The sequence below is a fragment of the Halichoerus grypus genome, chromosome 10, assembly GCF_964656455.1.
Source record: "Halichoerus grypus chromosome 10, mHalGry1.hap1.1, whole genome shotgun sequence".
Classification (NCBI taxonomy): Eukaryota; Metazoa; Chordata; class Mammalia; order Carnivora; family Phocidae; genus Halichoerus; species Halichoerus grypus.
This window is the reverse complement of record NC_135721.1, coordinates 75,210,547-75,234,200: the sequence shown is the minus strand read 5'-3', so window position 1 is coordinate 75,234,200 and position 23,654 is coordinate 75,210,547. Positions and strand designations below refer to the sequence as shown.

Genomic DNA, 23,654 nt, shown 5'->3' with positions numbered 1-23,654 from the left:
TAGGGGGTGCCCCAGATTTCTTGGGCATCCCTGTTGCTATCTAGCTCATTGCTGACTTGGATCCCATAGAACTCCATGGTCATTCAATGCTCTCAACAGATAGACACTGGGCACCCCAGGAAATGTCCATGCTCTTACTCACAGAGGCCTGTTTGGGGGACCAGAGTGGGGTTACCTGATCTTAGGGGCCATCTCCAGAGCCAGGAGGACCTGACCATCTTTTGCTCTTTGCCAGATTTGTGGCAGAGCACAAAGGTTCGATGTGGGGACCTCCAGCCTATAGTCAAAAGATAGGTGAGAAACATCCTGGCATTTGGAGTCAGGCGGAGCCGGGCCCAGATTCTGGCCCTGCCACTTATCCCTGTGTCACAGTGCCTGGGCTAGCTTGTCTCTGAGTCTCACGTTTTCTTGTCTGAAAAATGGCCCCCACTGCAGAGGGGCAGTGAGGGGCTCAGGTGAGAGAGCGAACACTGAAGCCCTTGGGCTATGACCCACCACGGAGATCTGCATTTAAGACAGTTACTCTATCAGAGCTTCTGCTCTTTATGTCTCTCCTGTCTCCCTCCATCTCTCAGACATTATCTTCCTGGGGTGTGAGCTTTGGATCAGGTAGTCAGGAGGGCCCAAGGAGAGTCCACAGAGAGAGCCCCGCGGCGCCCGACTACTTTGGAGGGTGCCCGCCCTCCCCGCCCCCCACCATCATCACCTCCACAGCCATTTTCTTTAGCGTGGGCTGGATGCTCTTGGGGAGCGTGTAGACTCCATTCTTCCACGGAACACTTAAGATTGGCGGCCTCTCTTTGACACTCTGAAGGGGTGAGGTGGGAGAGTAGGGAGCATGAGGCCCTAGTGGGCTCGTCCTCCTACTCCCCACCCCTAAATCAAGTCCCTAGCAGGGCTCCAGGGAGGAGGCTACGGAGCCCTGCGGGCAGCAGCAGGCAGGGGGGTTAGGGAGAGCTTGGGCAGGCCGGCATCCCCAAGCCCAGTTTGCCGGCTCCCAGGCCCCAGGCCTTCCCTGAGGGGATGGAGTTGGGGACTGCTGCTGGTGGGAACTTGAGGCAGGGGAGTGGGGCAGGGCGGCCCCCCCCCCCAGCACTGCAGCCGCCAGCCGGGCCTTCCCTCCCGGTACCTCAGTCTCAAGGATCAGCTCACAGGACACCAGGATCTCGCCTTCTTTCTCCCCTAGCAATTTTACAAGGGGGTGCCACCTCAGAGGGGGCAGGGTCCGTGTTTGGACATCCAGCCAGACCACCGGGGACCACGTGCTCCGGGCCCACAAGCTCTCCTTTCCCTGCAGGGAAGGGGAAGTTCACCAGACACAGAGGCCAAGCTGGCAGGGTCCTGGCCCTCCCCCGGGATGCTGACAGCTCTCAGATACAGGCTGGCATTTATGTCGGCGTGATGCTGTCTGTGAATCAGGCCCCACTGGAGCACTTGTGGTGTATTCTCCTCTAAAATAAAAACTCAGCCACTCTGCCTGCTCCAGCCCCCTGTACCTGGGAGTCCTGCTGCCACAGTTCCAACACCACGAGTGGTGGGCTTGCTTTGGTGTCTTCGGGGTGCTCGTACAGAAGAAGGTGCTGGAAAATGAGCGTCTGGGCCCACGTGGGGGCCGCAGAGCTCTTCAGGGTTTGGGTGCACTGGCTATGGTTCAAGAAGACCAACCGAATGAAGGGCACTGGGGGGTGGGCAGAAGGAGAGGAGAGGGTCCTGCCACTGAGCTATCAAGCGAGGCGCTTCCCCCGGCAGCTGCCACCAACCACTGGACCAGAGATCCAGGCAAGCCCAGGCTGGGCAACCACAGCCACTGCCCAGAAGGCCACCTCAGTGCAAGCTGCAGAGCCAACGGCCATGGGACCATTGGTTCCATCCACATCTCTCTGACACCACCTGGTTGAGGTCTGGGGGTCCCAGGGGTGGAGGCCCCAGGGCTCCTCTGGAGGAGTTCTGAGGAGCAGCTACACGTGCCTGCCCTTCCACAGCATCAGCGAGTGGCTGTGACACACAAGTGTCAGGGGACATCATGTGGCCTTCTCAATGTGGACGCTGACGCCCAGTGGACACAGCTCCCAGCAGACACCCGCTGCCCTGGCTCAGAGCCTCATCCGGCCACCTGCTCCTTACAAACAGGGCTACCCATAGGAGCACACGGCTCTCCTAAAACCTTCACGGGCCCTCCTCTCCACCTCTCATTTTCTGACACAAGCGACGTGCGGTCCCAGTGTGTGTCACCGTTTCTTTTGTCTTCCTGTCTCATCAGTACTCTGCCAGAAAACTCCTCTTCCCTCTTCACCGCCAGGGTGAAGCCTCCCCAAATCCCCCTTCTTGATTCCACAGTGTTGGGCACACATCTCAAGAACAGCCCTGCCTTATACTCCTTGATTTTATCTTTTCCCCAAGCCAGGGCCCTGAGGTGCTGGGGAGAGGGGTCTGCATGCTTGCACCCCCTTCCTTGTCATATTCTTTATGCTGCTGGGGTCCCCAGGGGCTTGGGCAGAAAGGGGTGCCTGTTGCCTACCCTGGAATGTCTGGATCTGGTTGGACATTAGGTTCCGGGCCTGGTAGATGTAGCAGAAAAGCTGGTAGTAGTGGGGCTCTGGGTAAGAGAGGAGCCTCGTCCATCAGTTGCCCCCGGGATCCCCACACTGGCCCCTCCCCACAGCCTGCCCTCCGATGCAGGGTCTCTGGGGCCACCAAGCAGACTCTCAAAGCTTACTGTTGAAGATGCAGTAGATGAAGGGTAGGTCATGTAGCTGGGTTTCCTCTGGGGCAGGCCTCCAGGAGCTCCTGATCGTTTTGTCTGGAGCCTGTGTTAGCCTCATATTCTCTTCCTTCCTAGCCTGCTCTTTCAGATCCATACCCTGTGCCCAGGACATTCTCCCTGAGGCTCTTGCGTGCTTTTCTTGTCTCCTCTAGTGCAGGCCCAGGTCACCCTTCCCTTATAGCCTGAGGGTGTGGATCTGGGGCACACACTCCCCCACCCCTCAACCATCAGTGCCCCAAACAGGGGTGTCTCCTGCTGTCTGCCACACCGCAGCTGGGCCCCGGCTCTGGGAGGTGGGGTTGCAAGGAGGAGTCACCTAGACCACGGAGGCTTTACCAAGGATCCCTCCAGGAGGAATATGGGTGCAATGCCCTTGTCCTTGTTCAGGACCATCCTGCGATGCCAGCAGCGGCGGCGGAACCGGCTCTGGGGCTGAGGGTTCAGGTGGAACTTGGAGCCGAAGGTGCCATACTCCCAGCCCTCCTCCTCCTTGGCTGGGCTGGGGTGGTGCTGCGGGGAGGGGAGCAGAATGTCACCCTCCCACCATGGCACGCGCTGGGGGTGGGGGGATCCACCCAGGCAGTCCTCTCACCAGCTGCAGGAAGGAGAGGGTCTCCTGCTCCAGGCTCAGCTTCCCATGGTTCCGGCAGCGCAAACGCACCCAGCGCCGCCGGCGGCACGAGTAGTAAGTCTTCTCCACTGAGTTCCAGACCCGGGGTTGGCCCGACGGCTCAATCCCCACTCCGTACTCCCAGCCTGCAGAGGCAGGGCCACGGCCTGTGGGCGCCCAGGTGCCCACGGGCTGGGAGGTGTGGACAGGCCTGAGAGACGGGCCCTAGAAGGCAGGCTAAAGGGGAAATGCTTTCCCTCACGTCCAGGTGTCTCAGGCCCTGAGTTGTGGAAAGGACGGTGTGCTCACGAGGGTGGCTTGGGCCCAACCACCCGTCTTACACATGAGGAAGGCGGGGCTCAGAGACGTCCTGTGACCCACACAAGGTCACACAGCCCATATATAGCAGACTCAACGTCTTGAGCCCAGGTCTTCGGACTTCCAGCCCATCACTCCTTCCCTGGAGCTACTACCTCAGGGGAACCCAGGCTCTGTGACCATTTTCCCCTTTTCTAGAAAGTGCTCAGGAGGCACTTACAACCTGCCCGGTCTGAAAACTGGGGGCCATGTCTATAGAAAGGGTGGAGACCCCACTGTCCAGAGGCTGGGCAACCCCTGGAAATTCAGGCCCATCCCACCTGAGAGCTTGGTTGCTTTGAGGCTGTGGGAAGTGTCAGTCCCTGGCAGCTCCAGGGCCTCCTTCCCTCAGCCCGTGACCAGAGGACTGACCCTCACTGTCCACCGCGTGGTTCAGCTCCACGATCCAGTTCTCCTTAACGTGCCAGCCTTGGGGGCACTTCACATTCTCCCGGGCCTCCACGGGCTCTCCGTTCTGAGGGTGGATAGACAGGGCAGGCCAGGGGCATCTGAGCTGGGAGGCCACCTTCACTCATCTACCGTGGCCATGGTGCCTCCTACTCGGTGGGGAGTCTGCTTCTCCCTCTCCCTCCGTCCTCCCCCACCCGTGCTCTCTCGCGCACGCGCACACTCTCTCAAATAAATAAATAAAATCTTTAAAAAAAACAAAGATAAAATGAAACAAAATCCAAAGTTCAGTTCCTCAGTCTCACAAGTACATTTCAAGTACTTGGTAGGTGGACAGTGCAGACACAGAACATTTCCATCATCACAGAAAGTTCTCTCAGACGGTGTGGGCTTAGACTAGCCCCAGACATTCTCTCCTTCTGGGTAAGCACTACCTTTGGAAGAAGCCTAGGAAGGAAACACTGCCCCCCTACGTTGTTCCTTACAGTCTCTGAAGGCGCCTCTACCTGCCGTCTGAGGATACTAACGCCATCAGTGCGCACTCAGGCTCCTGCGCGGGGTGTGGGGGCAGGGCTCAGAGGGTAACCCTTGGTCTGGTGCTCTTCCCACGGACAACCCAGCTTGCAGGGCACCCACCTGCGTGCACTGCTTGTCCCCCCCCTCCCCCGAGGCAGCTTCAGCCCCTGCTCACCACATCCGTGTTCGGGATGGCTGCCCGCACCCAGGCCCCCGTGGTGTCTCGACACTGGTTCTCATACACCTCCTCTAGCACCTGGCTCTTGTTGATGTCTACGTCCAGGAGGAGTCTGGGGGCAGTGAGACCCCAAGTTTCCAGCACATCTCCCCAAACTTTCAGGCTCCCGGGTCGTCCTCTGCTGGCCCAGTGTTCCCCTACCTGGCAGCCCCACCTGCTCTGGGCAAGGCTGGGCAGTGGGGCTTGGCATCCAGGGCAGTGTGGTGGGCAGGGACCTTCGTCTTGGGCACCCCAGTCGCTGGGAGCAGGCCACAGTGGCCACGGGCCCACCTCCCCGGGCTGCGGCTAACTGGTTCTCCCAGGTGAAAAGAACAGTCCGCCCAGTGCTGCATGTCCAGGGGCACACAGGCTCCGGGCCCGCACCCTAGCCTTACCTCCTCTGAGGCTCCACTGTCCACTGCCCCTGCCAGTGCCATCCTTGGGGCACCTGGAAATCCTCCTTGGGGACAGCCTTGTGCCCCATGACGTCTGAGAAGTTGGGGCAGCGGTACAGCCCCTGCGGTCCCCACTGGTCTTTATACTTGGCCTGGTTCTCGTACTGGGGGAGGGGCGGCTGTTAGTGCCTCGCACCGCCCCCCCCACTGGGACATTGGGCCCCTCCTTGGGCCCCCTACTCTGGGCTGCAGGGACCTCTTGGAAGTGTGTTAGGCAAGAAGGGGCCAGGAGCTTATCACAGGCAGCACTTCTCCCCAGCGGCACTCGGTTAGGACAAGAGGATGCTGTTCATCAAATCCTCACCTCAGGCCAGGCCCATGCCTAGGGTTTTATGTGAACTGTTCCCTGTAATCCTCACAGTCCCATTTCACAGGGGGGGAAACTGAGCTCAGAGGTCAACTCTACCCCAGGGTGCTCAGCCACTGAAGGGTAGAGCAGGCAGATGCCTGTGTTAGAGCCTGGGCGGGGGTGGCCGGGGGGTGGGGGGCTGCTGCAGTGCGCTCCGTTAGCCTTGTCGCTGCTGACTCGGGGAACCCAGTGCTCTCCACCACTTGCCGCATCCCTGCTGCCTCTGAGCCTTTTTCCCCACATCCCCCTGCTGGACGTGCAGCCCCTGCTGCCCGCACCCCATGCTAAATCCCCTCTCATCTCACGTCTCCAAGCCCTACGTAGGGGCTGGTTACGCATGTTAGGATATATCCATGCACAGTGTGCAACTTTGGAACCACAAAAATTTATTTTTGACTCAGTAAATTAAAAAGCTGAAAATTCTTAAACTTCTTTCCCTCTGCTCTCGGAGCCTTCTCCTGAGCCACGTCCTCCCCCAGGCAACAAGGGTCATTCTTTCCCTCCTCTGGTTCTAGAGCAGTCTCTGACTGGCTGCTCGGCCACCCCCTGCGTCTGTGGTTTTCTGGGAAGATGCCTCACTTCCTGCTCCTCTGAATGTTCCAGGACCCTCTCTCCCTAGAACCACCAGACTGGCCTGGAGGACCCAGCTGGAGTCTGCAGGGGTCCTAGGCTGCCATGTTGGCGACAGATGAGACCTCACCTCACATGCCCTGAAGTAACTGGGAGAAACTCCCAGTGAAGCTCCATCAGGCAGAGAGTGACTGGCCCTAAGGGATCACCCAGCTGCCCCTTTTATCACCACGCCTATGGCTTGTCAACATCTGAGGCTGCTCTAGGCTCTGCCACCTCTTTATCAAAGCCCATTGCATAATCGTCAGATTCTCCACCTTTGGTGCTGGGCTCTGGCAGCCCGGCCTTCCCCCTGCTGCCCCCCGGGCGCTGCTCACCGTCTCTGCGTACACGACAACCTCGCCCTGGCGCAGCAGCTGCAGATCCTTGCTGTCCGTGACGTTGCCGAGCCACATGCAGACCCGGAGGTGCGCTGGCAGCGTGTCCTTCTGTCCTTCACCCTCTGGGTACTAAACCAGAGGCAGGGCGACCCCACAGGGTTGCACGTCCCCCCCGGGGGGCAGGGGCGTGGGTGAGGGAGGGACACATACACCTGCTCCTTCACACCGAGCCCTGGGTGCTGGGACTTAAAGTGAATGATAGAGTTCCTGCTTTCCAGAGGGAGTTAATATGCAAATGGTATACCTGTGACCCCATGCATAACAGAGGCTGGTGGGGTTTGTGGGGAGAGGGGTGGTGCCACCCAGGGAGCCTGGGAAGGCTCCAAAGAGAAGTGGTGATGGTGGTGACATTGACAAGGTAAGTGCCAAATGTGCAGGATACGCTCTGATCCTCACATGGGGGGTGGGGTGGGGGCGCACATCATTTTCACCAGGCCCATTTTACGGAGGAGCAGACTGAGGCCTGGACGTGGTCAAGGGATGGTCTGGAGTCACACAGACCATTGAGTTGTAGAGCCAGGAGTCAAGTCTCAGTGGTTCTTGCAGGATGAGAAAGACTTCAGCGGGCATAGGAGAGACATTCCACAATGGTGGAAAGGGCCCAGGGCAGGCAGGTTTGGGGGTTGGGAAGCCCAGAATGGCTTGGCTATTGAGAGTGTGTGGCCCTGAGAAGGTTACTGCAGTGAGAAGGGGCTGGGGCCAGGCCAGGGAGGTTTGGCATTCTCTGGGAAACACTGGGGAACGAAGGACATCTTTAAGAGCAAGGGAGTGTCCCCCACCTGCCTCCTGGGTTGGGGGGAAGGCTGAAAGGAGGGGCTGTCACCAGGGTGGGGTGCTGGTCAACCAGCCTTGTTTATGACCTGCATCTGATATGATGGGCTGGCGCCCAGGCCTTGTAGGCATTAAATATTTGGAAAGCACTCAGTCCTGGTTCAGGGGAGAGATGACAAGGGACTGGACCAAGTGTGGTGTGAGGATGACGGAAGAAATGAATTTGAGGAACATTTATGAGGGATGTGGACTTGGCATCAACCACATGATGGGCACTGTCCCCTGCCTTTCTCTGGAGACTGTTTCAACCCCATTTCACCTACTAAAGGGCCCAGGAGAGACAAAGTGGGTGTGCCCTCAGGGAGACTCATGGGGGCTGCCCCAAGAGTTCAGGGTTTCTCCCTTGGGGTATTTCTGGGCCCTTTCCTCCCCTGAGGAATGGGGTGGCCTGGCTTCCCCACCTGCAGGATGAGGGTCTGTGTCTTCCCACAGAACCTGCCAGAGTGCAGAGCCCCCGTTGGGGAGAACAGGACGCTGTGGGCGGGCACCTGTGCGTAGGCCACCCGCTGCTCCTTGGACATCAGCCAGATCATCACGTCCGGGAGGCCCATCTGGGGCTGTTGAGGCGGGAGGGCGTCAGGCCTGCGTGGCTGGCTTCAAGTCCTCCTCCCCCACCAGTGTGTCCAGCACCCACCTCGGGGAGCACGGCATCGAGGCGGTACAGCCAGTCCTCCACGGTGGCCACCATGTTCCTGGGCTTAACTTCCTTGGCCTTTTGGGCCAGTTCCTGCAGGAGGAGGCTGCGGAGCTGCCACCTCTTCTTGTCCAGCTCGGTGGCTCTGGGCTGATGGGTCATGCAGGGCAGAGGGTGTCTGTGGCCAGGATCAGGAAGGAGGGCGCTGAGCCTCTCTCCGCCTCACCTCGCATGACCTCCCGCCCTGCCTTAGGCCAACGTGCACTTCCTAGACTTGAGATCCCGCCCCAACCCTGTTGGCCTGGCCCTTGGGTTCTCATGCGGTGTGCCGGGCCTGTGCTCAAGGAGCTCACTGTGGAGGTGGGTGAGAGCCCTGAGACAGGGGCCAACCAAACCCTGGGGGGGCGTGGGGCTGGGAGAGGCCTTATGATGAATCTTCCAGAACAGGCAGAGCCCTGTGGAGGGCACTGTGGACAGGAGGAGCAGCCGGGAAAAAGCTGTGGGCCAGGATGTGCAGGGCTTGTCAGGGTAACAGGGAGAGGTTTGGTTTGGTGGGAGCATCAGGTGTGGGTGTAGGGACAGCTGGGATGAGGCTAGGTGGGGAGGTCAGGGCCAGTTTCTGGAGGGCCTGAACAGGGGAGGAGAAGCAGCTCTGTGGTTTGGGCTTCGAGCTGGGGAGAGATTGAGCGGAGCTCCTTTCTTGAGGAGGTGGGGGTTGGGGGCTATTCTGTAGGGTGCTGGTCTGCACCCCCACCCCGTGGGAGCCTGACCTAGCTCAGCCCCAGCCCCAGGGCAGCACGCTCCTCCCCTACTTGCAGTCCTCCACCAGCTCCCTCAGCAGCTTCTCCCACTGGGGGAGCAGAGCGGGGTCCCTTGGATTCCTTATGGACTTCAGGGTGTCCAGATTGGCTTTCTGCTCAGCAGGAGAGAAACAGCAAGTCAGCATGGGGGCTCACCCAGGAGAGGTTATAGGAATGACTGGCCCGAGATGTTATCAGTCAGGACTTGGGGGCCTTTGGGGTAACCCAAGGATGTCAGTCCAAAGCAATTACATGCCCTTGCAAGGCGAGGATCCCCACACACCCTCTCCACTACCCAACAGGTAAGTGGCAAGAAGGAGCCAGGATAGGGCAGAACTGTAAGGGGTAGAGTTTTGACCCAGGGCTTCTCTTCTGTAGGTGCAAAAAAGTCATATCTAAGGTGGAGGCACCATGTGGCACTCCTGCCTAAAAATGTTCAGTGACTTCCCTCCTTAGCAGATGCATAAGACCTTTTGTGATCTGACCTCTTCCAGTTTCTCTGGCTTTATTTCCACATCACCTCCATGCCCTTGCTGTCCTGGAACTTCATGTCACCATGGCTTTGCCAACTCTGCACTCCCTTCTCTGCACCCCCACTACGCCCCCAGCAGACTCATTCTTCAAGACTCTGCTCAAATGTCACCTCCTTTTCAAACACCTCCTCTGCTTATCCTCTCTTCAGCTCCCCTCCCCCATCCCCAATCTCGCTGCCCCCCATGGCTCTGGGTAGTGGATCTCCAGCCCTGTGCCCTGTAGTAGCTATTTGCATATCCGACTTCCCAGATGGTGAGGCTAAGGCGCTGTGTTTATTCAGCTTTGGGTCTTCAGTGTCTAGCACAGTGCCTGATGCTTCTGTCTTCATTGGTGTGGAGTGCATGAGTGAACTGAGTGACTGGCTCCCTAGGACTGTGATTTAGTCCCCCAAGCCTCCCATCGGTGGCCTGGCCCACCCCTGCACCCTCCTGTACCACTCACCAGGCGGTCCCGAGTGAAGTGCAGGAGGTTGAGGCAGTTCATGCGGAAGCTGACATCTTCCCAGTGGGAGGTCACAGCCACGACTGGCTTGGTGTTGTACCAGGGCACATAATGGTAGATGTTCCCTGAGACATAGACACATGTGTGGGGGTGTCTGAGGGACTCTGGGAGGTCTCCTCTTACTGTGTCCCCTCAGGGGACCTTCCCTGGGCTACTCCGTTCCTCAAGGACACCATCTGCTACTAATCCCGACTGGACCCCTCCCGCCAGAGGGTGGGCTACTGGCCAATTGAGAACGTATGCACTTTGATGAACACGGTTGGCCTTGTTGAGCATTCATTGTGCTCAGGGTGTCACGTAGCTTTTCAAAGTCCCCATTTTACACACGGGAAAATCCAGGCGGTGGGGGGGTGGCAGTTTGCCCGAGGTGGCTCAGCCAGGTGGTCATAATGCAGGCGTCTAGCTCCAAAGCCCCATGCCCTTAGCCTCAGGCGAGATGCCAAGGCAAGGGGCATGCCTTGAGGTAGGGTCTCCCTTCGGGGTGGTCTGTGAGACAGAGGAGGAGTGGGCTCCAGGCTCAGGGGGAGACCCAGGGTTTGGTTGGGGTGGGCAGACGTTTAACACGAAGGGCCTGCCAGGACAGAGGCGCAGCATCAGGAGAGCAAGGATGGATACAAACCAGTGATTGGCTTGGCAAACTAGGTTCCCAGGGCATGCTCCTTATTGAAATGAGGGGGGAGGCTAGATGAAACATAAGTTCATTTTCAAATTTTTCTGAGTTGTAGTGCTGACTTGATATAAGGAAAGAAATCCACAGAAGCCGAAATAAAGTAAAAGCAGAAAGTCTGTGAGGCAAGCGAAAGCAAAGCTGACTTTTGCCCGCTAAGTTTCTGGCAAATCCTGGAGAACTTGTGCTTCTCTTTGGCAAGGGCCAGGGCAGGGGGCTCAGTGGAGAAAGTCTAGCACTGCCCACGGTGAGCAGTCTCACAGGAGACCCCGTGTATTATGGGTTGAACTGTGCCCCCTATAAAGCTATGCTGAAGTCCTAACCCCACTACCTCAGAATGTGACCTTATCTGGCAATAGAGTCATTACAACTGTAATTAGTCAAGATGAGGCCATACTGGAGTAGGTTAGAGCCTTAACACAATACAGGTGTTCTTATAAGAAGAGGAGAGGGATACAGAGAGAGGACAGCCATGTGAAGACACAGGGACAGAGGGAGCATACCACGTGAAGACAGAGGCAGAGGTGGAGTGCTGTGTCTACATGTCAAGGAGCAGCAAAGATTGTAGGCAATCAGCAGAAGCTGGGAGAGAGGCTCAGATCTATGAGAAGGAACCAACCCTGGGGCGCCTGGCTGGTTCAGTCAGTAGAGCGTGCGACTCTTGATCTCGGGGTTGTAGGTGGGAGCCCCATGTTGGGTGTAGAGGTTACTTAAAAATAAAATCTTTAATCCAAAATCTATAAAGAACTTATCAAACTCAACACCCAAAGAACAAATAATCCAATCAAGAAATGGGCAGAAGACACGAACAGACATTTCTGCAAAGAAGACATCCAAATGGGCAACAGACACGTGAAAAAGTCCTCATCATCACTTGGCATCAGGGAAATACAAATCAAAACCTCAATGAGATAACACCTCACACCAGTCAAATGGCTAAAATTAACAAGTCAGGAAATGACAGATGTTGGCGAGGATGCTGAGAAAGGGGAACACTCCTACACTGTTGGTGGGAATGCAAGCTGGTGCAGCTACTCTGGAAAACAGTATGGAGGTTCCTCAAAAAGTTGAAAATAGAGCTACCATATGATCCAACAATTGCACTACTGGGTATTTACCCCAAAGATGCAAATGCAGTGATCTGAAGGGGCACATGCACCCCAGTGTTTACAGCAGCAATGTCCACAATAGCCAAACTGTGGAAAGAGTTTAGATGTCCATCAACAGATGAATGGATAAAGAAGATGTGGTGTATATATACAATGGACTATTATGCAGCCATCAAAAAAATGAAATCTTGGGCGCCTGGGTGGCTCAGTCGTTAAGCGTCTGCCTTCGGCTCAGGTCATGATCCCAGGGTCCTGGGATCGAGTCCCACATCGGGCTCCCTGCTTGGCAGGAAGCCTGCTTCTCCCTCTCCCACTCCCACTCCCTCTGCTTGTGTTCCTGCTCTCGCTATCTCTCTGTCAAATAAATAAATAAAATCTTTAAAAAAAAAATGAAATCTTGCCATTTGCAACAACGTGGATAGAACTAGAGGGTATTATGCTAAAAGAAATAAGTTAATCAGAGAAAGACAAGTATCATATGACCTCATTGATATGAGGAATTTGAGAAACAAGACAGAGGATCATAGGGGAAGGGAGGGAAAAATGAAACAAAACAAAACCAGAGAGGGAGACAAACCATAAGAGACTCTTAATCTCAGGAAACAAACTGAGAGTTGCTCGAGTGGAGCGGGGTGAGAGGGATGGGGTGGCTGGGTGATGGACACTGGGGAGGGTAGGTACTTTGGTGAGCACTGTGAATTGTGTAAGACTGATGAATCACAGACCTGTACCCCTGAATCAAATAATACATTATATGTTAATAAAAAAATAAAATCTTTAAAAAATTAAAAAAATAATAAAATAAACAAGAAGGAACCAACCCAGCCAACACCTTGACTTTGGACTTCTAGCTTCCAGAGCTGTGAGAGAATAAGTGTCTGTTGTTCTAAGCCACCCAGTTTGTGGTGCTTTGTTAGGGCAGCCCTAGCAAATGAATCTGCCATTCGAAGCTGGCACTCCAAAACCTAAACCTTCAGTCGATGAGAAATAATCCACCACACAGAAGGCAACAGTGAAGAAACCAGCCCATCTCTGGCATGGCTCTGGGTAGAGAGAGCAGGAAATTCTCCTGAACATTTGTAACTGCAAATGGGGCCCCATGCAGGTTGTATTCTGCATTCTGGAGAAAATTTAAAATGGTCTTTGGTTGGCAGTGCCCCAGGTAACTGGAGGAAGCAAAGAAATCCTCTCTGAAGGATTTAACTTTAGTCTAAAGTCCCAAAGGTTTCCTTCAGATAAAGTTCCAAGAAAATGAGCAGCTCAGAACCAAGACACATACTCTCTAGCCCCACAGCTCTGTTTCCAGGTACACACCCAACCGAAAGGTGTCACAGCATTATCCAAAGACATGTCATAAAATGTTCATGGCAGCATTATTCGTAATAGTCCAAAACTGGAAACCACCAAAATCTCCCTCAGTAGTAGAAGGGAAAAATAAATTATGGTATATTTGCCCAATGGAATACTACACAGCAACAAGAATGAGCTAAGGCCATGCCCAACAACATCTAGGTTTGTGTTTCCATTTCCCAAAATGGTAGGCAAAAAGAAACCAGACACGGGGCACCTGGGTGGCTCAGTCGCTAAGCGTCTGCCTTCGGCTCAGGTCATGATCCCAGGGTCCTGGGATCGAGCCCCGCATCAGGCTCCCTGCTCAGCAGGGAGTCTGCTTCTCCCTCTCCCTCTGCCTGCCACTCCTTCTGCTTGTGTTCTCTCTCTCTGGCAAATAAATAAAATCTTAAAAAAAAAAAAAGTACAGGGGCGCCTGGGTGGCTCAGTTGGTTAAGCATCTGCCTTCAGCTCAGGTCATGATCTCGGGGTCCTGGGATTGAGCCAAGCATGGGCTCACTACTCAGCGGGCAATCTGCTTGTCCTTCCCCTCTGCCCTTCCCCCACTCATGCGCACGCGCATGTGTGCATGCTCTCTCTCTCTCTCAAATAAATAAAACCATAAAAAAAAAGTTTACTTAAGAATGAAAAAAAATAGGGACGCCTGGGTGGCTCAGTCGGTTAAGCGGCTGCCTTTGGCCTGGGTCGTGATCCCAGGGTCCTGGGATCGAGTCCCGCATCGGGCTCCTTGCTCAGCGGGGAGCCTGCTTCTCTCTCTCTCTCCCTCTGCTTGTGCTCTCTCTGTCAAATAAATAAAATCTTTGAAAAAAAAAAAAAAGAATGAAAAAAAATAGTGGAGACAAAATACTTAAAATACTGTGTGCCAAACGGTGGAAAATACTACGGAGAGGAATGAAGTGGGGAATAGGGATAAGGAGCTGCCAAAAATTTTAAATAGAGTGGTTACCTAAGGCCCTTCCAAGAAGATCTAGAAGAAATTATGCAGAATACAGCTCAGAGAGATGACAAATATGGAAGAGAGATTTAAAAATATGAAGAACAGAATGAGGAGTCCCACAGAGGATAGAGTGAGTTTGAGGAGGAGGTGTATAAGAGACAAGGGGAAGAAGTAATTGTCGAAGCAAAAATATCTTTTTTTTAAAAGATTTTATTTATTTATTTGACAGACAGTGAAAGCAAGAGAGATCACAGAGGGAGAGGGAGAAGGAGACTCGCCTCTGAGTGGAGAGCCTGATGCGGGACTCGATCCCAGGACCCTGGGATCATGACCTGAGCCGAAGGCAGTCGCTTAACCGACTGAGCCACCCAGGCACCCCACGAAGTGAAAATATCTTATAATTTTCTCGAATCATTGGAAGACACCAGTTTCAGGCTCTGGTACTGAGTGAATCATTAGAATGATAAATAAGCAGAGATCCAGGACTGGGGTTCTCAGATATGAACGTGCGGATACAAGATGGCAATTTTCTTCTTCTACTCTTGGATAGTACACAAAAGCAACAAGGAGGAGGAAAACAGCTCCATTTTCAGCAAAACAAGGAGACAGATATAATCTGTAGACTCAAAATACACGTAAGGACTGCCAAAAGCAACTACGATTGCTGTCCAAAGCTGAAGCAGGAAGGGGTGAAGTGTAACAGAAGTCACCTGCGGGGAAGCTTGGAGCAAGGCAGACAGCTGGGAGCACAGCTTGATGGGAGCAGAGTGCGGAAAGTGCCAGCAAAAATACGCTCCCAGAACGAACTCTGGGCACAGATGAGGAAATGTGAGCTGGCAAAACACAGAAAAAAAGTAGAAGCAAAAACAAAAACACCCTAAAAAGGAAGACAACATAAAAAGAAGCCCAAGGGAGATTAGACCCTGCAGACAACTCAGGGAGAGGCACAGAAATAAGGATAGAAATAAGAAAAGTGACCAAAATAAAATGGAAATAGAGAGTCACAAAGGATCAGGGAAAAGCTGATGGATAAAGAAAACCAAGGAAAACTGTTAAGCCCAAAAATGGGGCCCCTAAAGTAGAAAACCTAACCATGGCACAGAATATTTAAAAATATAATTTAAGAAAACCCACATGGGAAAGAGATAGTCTTTTAAACAAATGGTGCTTGAAAAATTGAACTATTCATATACAAATTAATTCAAAATGGATCATACAGCTAAATATAAGAACTAAAACTGTAAAACTTTTTGAAGATAGGAGAAAAATATTCATGACCTTGGGTTAGGCAAAGAGATCTTAAATATAACACCATAAAAGAAAAAAAAGTTGTATTTCATCTTAATTTAAAATGTTTGCACTTCAAAGACACCATTAAGAAAATGAAAAGACGAGCCACAGACTATTTGCAAATCATATCCGATAAAATACTTGTATCCAGCATATATAAAGAACTCTTACCACCCCATAATAAGAAGACAGACAACCCAATTTAAAAACTGTGAAAAAAATTATACCACCAAATAAATTGTTAACAAAATAAAAGAAGATTCGAATCTACCCATGAAAGAGTACAACACGTGCCAGGGACAACTGACCCCAAAGGATCAACACTTCAACATATCCTGGTGAAGTTAGTAGACTTGCAAGATAAAGGATATTTGGGCAGCTGGACAGAAAGATCAAGAGATTTACAAAGAAAAAATATCAGAAAGAGATAAGGTATTGGTTATGAAACTTTACGAAGCCACGAACTTCTAGAGCAAAACATGAGAGAATTCCTTCATATATTTGGAGTGGAAAGGACCTTTCTAATTATGACTCAAAAGCCAGAAGCCACAAAAGTAGTTTGAGTACATTAAAAAAAAAAAAGTCTTCATGGGAAAAAAAATCCCAAACATCATAGACAAAGATAGGAGACAAATATGGGAAATATACTTACAGCTCATATCATAAGGGCCTAATCTCCCTCAAATATGAAGTGTCCTAGAAATCAATAAGAAAATGACTAGTATCTCAAGAGAATAAAAGAGAAAATTACACAAACAGGCAATTAAAGAAAGGGAAATACAAATGACTTTTAAACATACGAAAAGATACCCAACCTCATTTATAATGAGAGAAATACAAATTAAAACTACACTGAAATACCATTTTTCACTTACCAGACTGATAAAAATCCAGAAGTTTATACCAGATTTTGACGAGGCTCTCAGACGTTGCTGGTGGAGTGTTGAGTGGTACAACATTTATCAGTCAGGGTACAGCCAGAAAAAGAAAAAGACCATGGTAGATATTTGACATAGAGGGATTTAATAGAGAAACTGTGTTGAAAGGGCCAAGAGATCAAAAAAGGGAAAGTGAGGGGGCACCTGGGTGGCTCTGTCGGTTAAGCGTCCAACTGGATCTCAGCTCAGGTCTTGATCTCAGGGTCGTGAGTTCAAGCCCTGTTCTGGGTTCCATGCTGACCCTACCTAAAATAAAAAGGTGGGGTGGGGAAGTGAGCTTCCTCAGAGATTAGTAACAGGTGGAAGAAACTACTGTTTCTAGGGGCTGGGGAACAAAAGTCAGGCAGTGGTGTGACCACAGACAGGCACACCATCAGAGCTGTGCCATCGAGGTAGCTGCACAGGATGCTGGAGCCACCAAGAAGGTGACGCCCAACCAGCAGTTGCACTGCAGGGGGGCTGCTTGGCCGAGGCTGGAACCATGGAGGAGTGGCCAGCGAAAGCTGGGATCTCTGAAGGCATGTAGCTACTTCCAGAGATGCCTCCTGAATCGGTGGCAGGAAGGAGGGAGAATGAGAGGCAGAGAGGCCGAGTGAAGAGGTGGGGAGATAGAATAGAATGACAGCATCTGCCCTTTTATCAGCTGGCACGGGAAGGTGGGAAATGTAGTTTGCAGGTGTTCGGCCCTGAGATATTAAATAGAGCAAGGAAGGGCAAGAATGAACCTTGATCTAGAGCAGAGCATTCAGTCTCTCCTTGCTGGAGATGCTGAGAGCAAACAAGAAAATGATCAGCACAGGGGCGCCTGGGTGGCTCAGTCATTAAGCGTCTGCCTTCGGCTCAGGTCATGATCCCAGGGTCCTGGGATCGAGCCCTGCATCGGGCTCCCTGCTCAGTGGGAAGCCTGCTTTTCCCTCTCCCACTCCCCCTGCTTGTGTTCCCTCTCTCACTGTCTCTGTCAAATAAATAAATAAAATCTTAAAAAAAAAAAATGATCAGCACAGAGGACAGTTTTGCAGTATCTGCCAAGATGCAAATACACTTTGACCAATTCCACTTTTTTTTTTAAGACTTTATTTATTTATTTGTCAGAGAGAGAGAAGAGAGAGAGAGCAAGCACAAGCAGGGGGAACTGCAGGCAGAGGCAGAGGGAGAAGCAGGCTTCCCGCCGAGCAGGGAGCCCGATGCGGGGCTCGATCCCAGGACCCTGGGATCATGACCTGAGCCGAAGGCAGACGCTTAACCGACTGAGCCACCCAGGCGTCCCTTGACCAATTCCACTTTGAAATCACTTATGCAAGACTATATCTTGACACCATTACTTGTAATAGTAAAAGATTGGAAAAGTTTGTGCAGACTTATCAAAAGAAAAGAAGGTGCATGTGTACACACACACACACGCCCCCCTCCAAAGAATAATATAAGGGTGGCTATTTTTAGATATTGCTGCGATAAATAGATAACAGCAAGAAACTATGGCGGAGGGGCGCCTGGGTGGCTCAGTCGGTTAAGCATCTGCCTTTGGCTCAGGTCATGATCCCAGCGTTCTGGGATCGAGCCCTGCATGGGGCTCCCTGCTCAGCGGGGAGTCTGTTTCTCCCTCTCCCTCTGCCTTTCCCACTGCTCCTCGTGCTCTCTCTCTCTAAAATAAAAATAAATAAAATCTTAAAAAAAAGAAACTATGGTGGAAAATAGTTTGATGGTTCCTCAAAAAGTTAAAAATTACTATGTGATGCAGTGATTCCACTCCTAGGCATATACCACAAATAATTAAAAACAGGGACTCAAATAGGTATGTGTACACTGATGGTCATAAGCAACATTATTCACAATAGCCAAAAGGTGGAAACAACCCAAGTGTCCATCAACAGATGAACGGATATACAAAATATGATACGTACATACAATGGGATATCATTCACCCATAAAAAGGAATGCAGTCTGACACATGCTGTCAGATGGATGAATCTTGAAAACATTATGCTAAGTAAAATAAGCCAGACACAAAGGACACATATTACATGATTCCACATATATGAGGTATAGGCAAATTCAGAGAGACAAAAAGTAGAATAGAGGATTCCAGGGGACAATGGAATTTATTGTCTAATGGGTAGAGTTTCTGTTTGGGATGATGAAATCACTCTAGAAATAGAGGTGATAGTTACACAACATGGTGAATGTACTTAATTCCACTGAACTGTACATTTAAAAATGGCTAAAATGATATATTTTATGTTATGTCTATTTTGCCACAATAAAAAAATTTTAAAGATACTATGAACAATTTTATGCTGCAAATGTGAAAACTTCAATGAAATTTATAAATTCCTAGATGAGTTAAACCTACCAAAATTGACTTAAAAAAATAAATAGAAAAGCTGACTAATTAAAATAAATCCATATTTAAATCGCTGCATTAAAAAACCCACCAGGCTTATATTTAGAGGTGAGCCCTATCAAACTTTCAAGGAACAGATGATTACAGTCTTACCCAAATACTCACAGCAAGTAAAAAGAGGAAATGGTCCTCAATTTCATGAGGCTAGCATAACTTTGATATTAAAACCAAATGAGGACATTATAAGAAAGAAAATTACATGGGACGCCTGGGTGGCTCAGTCGGTTAAGCGGCTGCCTTCGGCCCAGGTCATGATCCCAGGGTCCTGGGATCGAGTCCCACATCAGGCTCCTTGCTCAGCAGGGAACCTGCTTCTCCCTCTCTCTCCGTCTGCTTGTGCTCTGTCAAATAAATAAAATCTTTAAAAAAAAAAAAAAAAGAAAATTACAGATTCATCTTGTTCATACAGATGCAAAAATCCTAAACAAAATATTAGCAAACCAACTCTAGAATGTATACAAAGGTGAAAATCCAATTATACTATTGTAATTGCACTTTATATTATATGTAACAATTATATGTGAATATATGTAATATATTATCATATGTGAAGTGATTATAATATTAACTCAAGGTAGACTATGACAGGTTAAAGATCAGTATTTCAATCCCTTGAGCAACCACTACAACTAATCCACAGAAGCAGAGCCAGTAGAGGAGGCAGACTGCAATACTAAAAACAAAACGAAACACAGAAAAAAACACTGGATTAGAACAAAAGAAGACAGGAAAATTCCAGCAGGCTTTTTGTAGAAACTATCGAGCGGATGCTAAAATTCACATGAAAATGCAAAGGAACCAGAATAGCCAGAAATTGTATTATTTTGTTAAAGAACAACAAAATTGGAGGACTTACACTACCTGATTTCAAGACTTGCTTTAGAGCTATAGTAATCAAGATGGTGTGATATCAGCATTAAAGATAGACAAACAGATCAATGGAACAGATTAGAGATTCTAGGGGTGCCTGGGTGGCTCAGTTGGTTGAGCGTCCAACTCTGGACTTCGGCTCAGGGTGGTGAGATCGAGCCCCGCACTGGGCTCTGTCCTCAGCACAGAGTCGGCCTGTCCCTCTCCCTCTGCTCCTCCCCTCCCCCTCTTAAATAAATAAAATCTTTTTCAAAGAGATTCTAGGGCGCCTGGGTGGCTCAGTTGTTAAGCGTCTGCCTTCGGTTCAGGTCATGATCCTGGGGTCCTGGGATCGGGCTCCCTGCTGGGCGGGAAGCCTGCTTCTCCCTCTCCTGCTCCCCCTGCTTGTGTTCTCTCTCTCTCTGTCAAATAAATAAATAAAATCTTTAAAAAAAATTTTTTTAAATTATAAAGCTTGTAGAATGAAACACAGGAGAGTATCTTTACGATCTTGGGGTAGACAGTATTTCTTGGACCAAATAATGTACTACTATAAAAGAAAAGATAATCAACAAATTTGATTTCATCAAAATTAGAATTAATTAATTAATTAATTTTTAAGTAATCTCTACACCCAATATGGGACTCAAACTCACAACCCCGAGATCAAGAGTTGCATGCTCTTGTGACTGAGCCAGCCAGGCACTCCTCAAAATTAGAATTTATTTTTTTTATTTTTAAAGATTTTATTTATTTATTTGACAGAGAGAGGCACAGCGAGAGAGGGAACAAAGTGGGGGCAGCGGGAGAGGGAGAAGCAGGCTCCCCGCAGAGCGGGGAGCCCGATGTGGGACTCGATCCCAGGACCCTGGGATCATGACCTGAGCCGAAGGCAGACGCTTAACGACTGAGCCACCCAGGCGCCCCTCAAAATTAGAATTTATTTCCTTCATCAAAATTAGAAACTTTTGATCTTCAAAAGACACTCTTTGGAAATTGAAAAGTCAAGCCACAGAGTGGAAAATATTAGCAAAACAGATTTGACAAAGGACTTGTATCCAAAATGTAAAAGAACTGGAATGCTACATAAAAAGATAAACAACTCATTGAAAGACTGGCTAAAAACTTGAGCAGCGCCTTCACTATAGAAATATATGTGAGCATGAAAAGATGCTCAGGATCACTACTGATTAGAGAAATGGAAATTAAAATTACAATTATGGACAATGTCATACTCACTAGAATGACTCAAATGAAAAAGACCAACAATACCAAAGTTGGAAAGGATGTGGGGCAAGTACCAATCTCAAACACTGCTGTGCGGGTGTAAAATGGTACAAATACTTTGGAAGATTGTTAGCTATTTCCTTTAAAACCCAAATTTTGGGGTGCCTGGGTGGCTCAGTTGGTTAAGCATCTGCCTTCAGCTCAGGTCATAATCCCAGGGTCCTGGGATCAAGCCCTGGTCGGGCTCTCTGCTCAGTGGGAGTCTGTTTCTCCCTCTCCCTGCTGCTCCCCCTGCTTGTACTCTCGCTCTCTGTGTCAAATAAATAAAAAATTAAAAAAATAAAAATAAAACCTAAATTCCACTCTGAGGTATGTACTCAAGAGAAATGCAAGCACATGTCCATAGAGAGACTTGTACAAGAAAGTTCACAGCAGCTTTATTCATAATACTCTAAAAGTTGAATCAATCTAAATGTCCATGAACAGGAGGATGGGTAAATAAACTGTCATATCCACATAATGAAGTACTATCAGAAATAAAGAGGAACAAAACACTTATCCATGAAACAACATGGGTGAATTCCTAAAACGTTCTGCTGAGCCAAAGAAGCTGTAGAAAAAGAAAGAATCATATGTCTGATTTCATTTACATGAAGTTGTAGGAAAAGCAAAACAAATCTATAGTGATAGACAACACAACAATGACTGACCCCAGGGATTGGGGAGACTGACTGAAAGGGGGCAAATGGCAGCTTTCTGGAGTGATGGAACTTTCTTCCCCTGGTGGTTACATGGGTGTATTTCCAAAATTCATCAAACTGTACACTTAAAATATGTGCATTTTATTGTTTGCAAATAAGACCTTAATAAAAAGAAATAAAAAGTTGTCATTAAGATGAAGATGAAAAGCCCCAAACTTAGAGAAGGTATTTACGATACACCCATCTAACAAAAGATCATTCTCAGAAAAAATAATATACAAGCCAGTAAGCAAAAGACAGCCAAATAGGGGCACCTGGGTGGCTCAGTCATTAAGCGACTGCCTTCTGCTCGGGTCATGATCCCAGGTCCTGGGATCTAGCCCCGCATTGGGCTCCCTGCTCTGCGGGAAGCCTGCTTCTCCCTCTCCCACTCCCCCTGCTTGTGTTCCCTCTCTCTGTCAAATAAATAAATAAATAAATCTTAAAAAAAAAAGAGAGCCAAATAGAATGATGGATAAAATATATTGATAGGCTTTTTTTTTTTTTTTTAAAGATTTTATTTATTTATTTGAGAGAGAGAGAGAGCACATGTGAAGGTGGAGGGTCAGAGGGAAAAGCAGACTCCCCGCTGAGCAGGGAGCCCGATGCGGGACTCGATCCTGGGACTCCAGGATCATGACCTGAGCTGAAGGCAGTCGCTTTACCAACTGAGCCACCCAGGTGCCCCATATTGATAGGCTTTTTACAGATGAGAAAAAACAAAAGTTTGTAAACATATGAAAAGATGCCCAACCTCCATTTGTAATCAGGAAAATACATATCAAGATCTTATAAGATACCATCTTACATCCACCACTGGCAAAAATTAAAAGGCTGGGCAACGTCAAGTACTGGTGAGAAGGAAGAGCAAAAGAAATTCTCATATTGAGCTGATGAGAGTGTAATTTGGTATAATTTCTTTTGCTTTGAATTCCTCTTTCACTTCAGGGTATATAATTTAGAAGAAGTCTTGCACTTGAGACCAGGAGACATGAACAAGAATGTTTATAACACAATTATTATAGTAGGAAAAAAAGATAAGTCCCAAGTGTCTACATACACCACATAATTGGTGCTATAATCATACAGTAGAATATATACAGAAGTGAAAATGAACTTCAGCTACAAGTACCAACATAAAAAAAAACTAATATTGAGGAAAAGATGGAAAACAGATGAATACAGACTGAAAAGTTCCATTTGTATAAAATGCAAAAAATAGTATGCTGTTTAGGGTTGCATACATTGATGGTAAAAATTAAAAAGTAAAGGAAGGGAGTAATTACCATGAGGGTCAGGACTGTGGTTATTTCTTGAGTAAATGGGTCTGGGAAGAACATAGAGGGAACTTCTAAGATGCTGACAATTTTCTATCTTTTAAGCTGGGTGGTGAGTTCTGGGGTACTCATTTTATTCGTCTTTAAACTGTATATATACATTTAATTTTTTTGTGTGTATATTTCATAATTTAAAAACAAGTAGAATGTTAGGCTAAGTGAAAGAAGCCAGACACCAAGGACCACATATTGTGAATCTACGTGTATGATAAAATATCCAGAATAGGAAACTCCACAGAGACAGAAAGTAGATTAATGGTTGCCTGAGGTTGGGAATGCAGGGGAGAAATAGAGAGTGACTGCAAGTGGGTACAGGGTTTCTTTTTGGAGCGATAAAAATGTTCTAGAATTGACCATGGTGATGGTTGTCCAATTCTGTGAATACACTAAAAACTACTGAATTACATACTTTACATGGATGAGTTGTATGGTGTGTGAATTCTATTTCAATAAAGAGCTGTTCTTAAAAATCCAGGGGAGTGGGATGCACGGAAAGGCTCTCAAGAGGCGATGAAATTAGGAAGCTGTTGAAGAGGAAGTTGAGAGCAGTGGTTCTCAAACTCTAGCATGCATCTGAATCACCTGATGGCCTTGTGAAAAAACAGATTGCGGGCCACCATCCCCAGGTTCTCTGATTCTGTAAGGACTGAGCTGGGGCCAAGAGTCTGCATTTTTTTTTTTTTTTTTGAATCTGCATTTTTTTAAGAGAGAGAGCACACATGAGCAGGGGAGGGGTGGGAGAAGGGGCAGAGGGAGAGGGAGAGGGAGAGAGAGAACCTTAAGTAGGCTCCCTGCTCAGCACAGAGCCCGATGCTGGACTCCA

General features: G+C 49.3%; 1 protein-coding gene across 1 annotated transcript in view; it reads right to left on the bottom strand.

Moving 5' to 3' along the window:
• FER1L5 (fer-1 like family member 5) overlaps positions 1-23,654 on the bottom strand; it is a 63,164-nt gene that overhangs the window by 8,478 nt on the left and 31,032 nt on the right. Inside the window, exons 21-35 of the mRNA XM_078056619.1 lie at positions 9,927-10,051; positions 8,964-9,064; positions 8,152-8,329; positions 7,919-8,074; positions 6,624-6,755; positions 5,268-5,431; positions 4,831-4,945; positions 4,104-4,206; positions 3,346-3,520; positions 3,101-3,263; positions 2,717-2,861; positions 2,519-2,596; positions 1,497-1,678; positions 1,115-1,291; positions 707-796 (exon numbers count right to left, since the gene is read on the bottom strand). Of these exons, the coding sequence (XP_077912745.1) occupies positions 707-796; positions 1,115-1,291; positions 1,497-1,678; positions 2,519-2,596; positions 2,717-2,861; positions 3,101-3,263; positions 3,346-3,520; positions 4,104-4,206; positions 4,831-4,945; positions 5,268-5,431; positions 6,624-6,755; positions 7,919-8,074; positions 8,152-8,329; positions 8,964-9,064; positions 9,927-10,051 (2,084 nt within the window). The remainder of the gene's footprint in view (positions 1-706; positions 797-1,114; positions 1,292-1,496; positions 1,679-2,518; positions 2,597-2,716; positions 2,862-3,100; positions 3,264-3,345; positions 3,521-4,103; positions 4,207-4,830; positions 4,946-5,267; positions 5,432-6,623; positions 6,756-7,918; positions 8,075-8,151; positions 8,330-8,963; positions 9,065-9,926; positions 10,052-23,654) is intronic.